The 3735-nt window shown below is 42.4% G+C and overlaps 1 protein-coding gene across 1 annotated transcript in view; it reads right to left on the bottom strand.

Moving 5' to 3' along the window:
- Positions 1–14: 14 nt before the first annotated feature.
- Positions 15–3735, bottom strand: part of LOC111872944 — a 4753-nt gene continuing 1032 nt past the window's right edge. The window contains exons 2-3 of the mRNA XM_023867252.2: positions 2087–2194; positions 15–709 (exon numbers count right to left, since the gene is read on the bottom strand). Of these exons, the coding sequence (XP_023723020.1) occupies positions 695–709; positions 2087–2194 (123 nt within the window). The 3' untranslated portion in view covers positions 15–694. The remainder of the gene's footprint in view (positions 710–2086; positions 2195–3735) is intronic.

Raw genomic sequence — 3735 nt, 5'->3', positions numbered from 1 at the left:
TGTTGGGACCGGACTCTCGTCTTATGAAAAAGAATTTACTGGGCCACGGAAATTTCTCAGATGCAGTCATCTTCCTCCCGTGGCCACAAGTCTCATTCGTCCAGGTCCTATTCATCAAAATCTGGCTTTTCCTGCAACGTTTCAAACACAGAATTTGTTACAATTTGTCCAGTTTTTGTAGGAAATGAGGTTCTCACAGCGGTGTTTAAGAAGAGTACTATCCTCTGAGATATAATGCAATGTAATACTTTAAAAGTCAACTGGACGTTTCGTAGGAACATATCGCCTCCATCTTCAGGGTAGAAGATTAAGTAGAACAAGAAACCAGCTGAAAATCAGGTGGAAAACTGAAGTTCCTTAGCTTACTTTCCGGCCCTTAAAATAGAGGAACTATTTTTTCCTACAAAACGTCCGTCTACTTCCAAATGACTACACAGAATTATATCCCAGAACATATCGCTCTTCTTTGCCCTGTTTTTTATGTTGAAATTGTGGAACAACTTTATTTCCATGCTGACTTTGTAGTCACCAGCTTGGTGTATGCTCTAAATGCCATCACATTCTCTACACCGTGTACCAAAATGATTGAAGAAACTGCACCAACTGAAGATGATAGAGCTTCATTTTCGGAATCTTTCACAACGCCCGTCACACAGTCATAGTTGCCATCTCCAATTGACGACTCGCATGGCGCTCATGTTTCTTGAGACTGCAAAGAAAAGACTGTCTTGTATCACACTGTCTTCTGACACATGCGGATGTCCTGCACGTTTTCCCCCCGTAAAAAAAACTTTGTCTGAAACTGCTGATACCAAAGTCTAATGCTGTTGAGAGATGGAGAATCACTCTGACATTATCCCTGGAAGACCCGCTGAATAGAAACAACTGTTCCATGCTTCGCAAACTGCAGCACACAAAACACTTATTTGCTCCGGAGTCGCCATTTTCTCTTTGTTACATCGCTGACCGAATGAGAGGAGGAGGAGGGGAGTGGCGATTGCGCATGCGATCAAAACTTGAATACCTGCTCTTTCGTTCCATGTGGGAAACATGCTTCTGCGTGCATTTCCAAATCCGGTACAGTCGCTTGAAACCGCTCCAATGATTTTGGTACATTATTTACTTATTTTATTTGCGGTTAATCTGACAATGCTGTCAGTATCTCACTTTGTGTATCATCGAGTGGTAAGATGTTGAGGCGATAATGAATTACTCGCGGCGGAAGAGGGAGCGCTCCTGTAGCTTATTCGAGAGTCTCAACAGGGAGATCGGCTATCGTGCCTGAGGTTTTCGTTGTTCCTCTCGGTCCTTGCTCCAGACAAATGACAAAATAATATCTCAGATTAGAGCCCGACCACTTCCTTCCATATCCTCACCAATTCATTATTCACTACCACCTCGCAATTCGACGTTATCGTGGAAATACAAGGGACGTGCCTAGAGCGACCGAAGAAAGGCACACTAAAATCATAACAGGATAGCCGGTTTCGCGGCAAGTGATATAAACACGCGACCTTCTGAGTACGAAGAAAGATGCTACCCGTTCGGTAAGAGTCGCTCTTGANCGCGGCGGAAGAGGGAGCGCTCCTGTAGCTTATTCGAGAGTCTCAACAGGGAGATCGGCTATCGTGCCTGAGGTTTTCGTTGTTCCTCTCGGTCCTTGCTCCAGACAAATGACAAAATAATATCTCAGATTAGAGCCCGACCACTTCCTTCCATATCCTCACCAATTCATTATTCACTACCACCTCGCAATTCGACGTTATCGTGGAAATACGAGGGACGTGCCTAGAGCGACCGAAGAAAGGCACACAAAATTCATAACAGGATAGCCAGTTTCGAGAAGCGTGATATAAACACGCGACCTTCTGAGTACGAAGAAAGATGCTACCCGTTCGGTAAGAGTCGCTCTTGAAGACCTTCTCAGGGTTGTCCTCGTTTTGTAACACCTGAGAGCCGACAATCGTGTTAACGAGTCGCTAGTGGTGCAATTTCATTGAGAAGTAATAAAATGGAATATAAAAGAGACATTCCTATTTTCAATTAAATTAAATTCTATTAAATTCTTCTGATAGACAGTACTTACAGCTCTTAGATGTTTACGGAATTCCTCCAGATACTTCTGTGCGGGGGTCCTCCATTCGTTACCCCTCATGTATTTCTTTTGACACACAGCGTGTTGTTCCCCTCGCTCCTGAGGACATTAAAACCAGCCACAGGATAAGCTCATGTTCAGAGATAAAGGATGAATCAAAGAAAAGTATCTCTCATTAACGACAGGTAGAGTAAGTTATGGAAAAAGAAACCCATAAAACTGTAACATACACCAGAAGATGTAAACAGAATAGCGTAGGATATTTCAGTTAATTGTAAGACTTGAATGTTAGTATGCATTCCCAGCTTGACTTCACGACTTTACAGGAATCAAGACAAGTCATATTACTCGTATAGCCTCTATGTTTCTCGGTCGCTGACCGAATGAGAGGAGGAGGAGGGGAGTGGCGATTGCGCATGCGATCAAAACTTGAATACCTGCTCTTTCGTTCCATGTGGGAAACATGCTTCTGCGTGCATTTCCAAATCCGGTACGGTCGCTTGAAATCGCTCCAATGATTTTGGTACACGATGTGTTCATTATTTTCTTACTTTTTTTGCGGTTAATCTGACAATGCTGTCAGTATCTCACTTTGTGTATCATCGAGTGGTAAGATGATAAGGCGATAATGCATTACACACGGCGGAAGAGGGAGCGCTCCTGTAGCTTATTCTAGAGACTTAACAGGTATATCGGCTATCGTGCCTGAGGTTTTCGTTAATCTCTCGGTCCTCGCTCCAGACAAATGCCAAAATAAGGTCTCAGATTAGAGCCCGACCACTTCCTTCCATATCCTCACCAATTCATTATTCACTACCACCTCGCAATTCGACGTTATCGTGGAAATACGAGGGACGTGCCTAGAGCGACCGAAGAAAGGCACACAAAATTCATAACAGGATAGCCAGTTTCGAGAAGCGTGATATAAACACGCGACCTTCTGGGTACGAAGAAAGATGCTACTNCAGGTAGAGTAAGTTATGGAAAAAGAAACAATAAAACTGTAACAAACACCAGAAGATGCAAACAGAATAGCGTAGGATATTTCAGTCAATTGTAAGACTTGAATGTTAGTATGCATTCCCAGCTTGACTTCACGACTTTACAAGAATCAAGACAAGTCATATTATAGCCTCGTATGTTTCTCCATACAGAATATTACCGTTCTTACATGCCGTAGACCTACTTACTTCTGTCAGGTTTTTAAGAATCTTCCTTAGTCTCCTGTTTCTTTATCTGTCTGTTGGTCTTTGGTTTTCCATTTCCAATTGCGCGTAAAATCATCGCAGCCAATCACAAAACGGTCATGTGTGCAGACAGAGACATTAAAGGGAAAGGAAGCAGGAAATGAAATAACAGACGCNTCCTGAGGACATTAAAACCAACCACAGGATAAGCTCATGTTCAAAGGTAAAGGATGAACCAAAGAAAATATCTCTCATTGAAGACAGGTAGAGTAAGTTATGGAAAGAAAAACAATAAAACTGTAACAAACACCAGAAGATGCAAACAAAATAGCTTAGGATATTTCAGTTAATTGTAAGACTTGAATGTTAGTATGCATTCCCAGCTTGACTTCACGACTTTACAAGAATCAAGACAAGTCATATTATAGCCTCGTATGTTTCTCCATACAGAAT

The sequence above is a fragment of the Cryptotermes secundus genome, unplaced genomic scaffold (assembly GCF_002891405.2).
Source record: "Cryptotermes secundus unplaced genomic scaffold, Csec_1.0 scaffold407, whole genome shotgun sequence".
Lineage (NCBI taxonomy): Eukaryota > Metazoa > Arthropoda > Insecta > Blattodea > Kalotermitidae > Cryptotermes > Cryptotermes secundus.
Note: the sequence above shows the minus strand (reverse complement) of the source record. Positions and strands in the feature narration are given on the sequence as shown.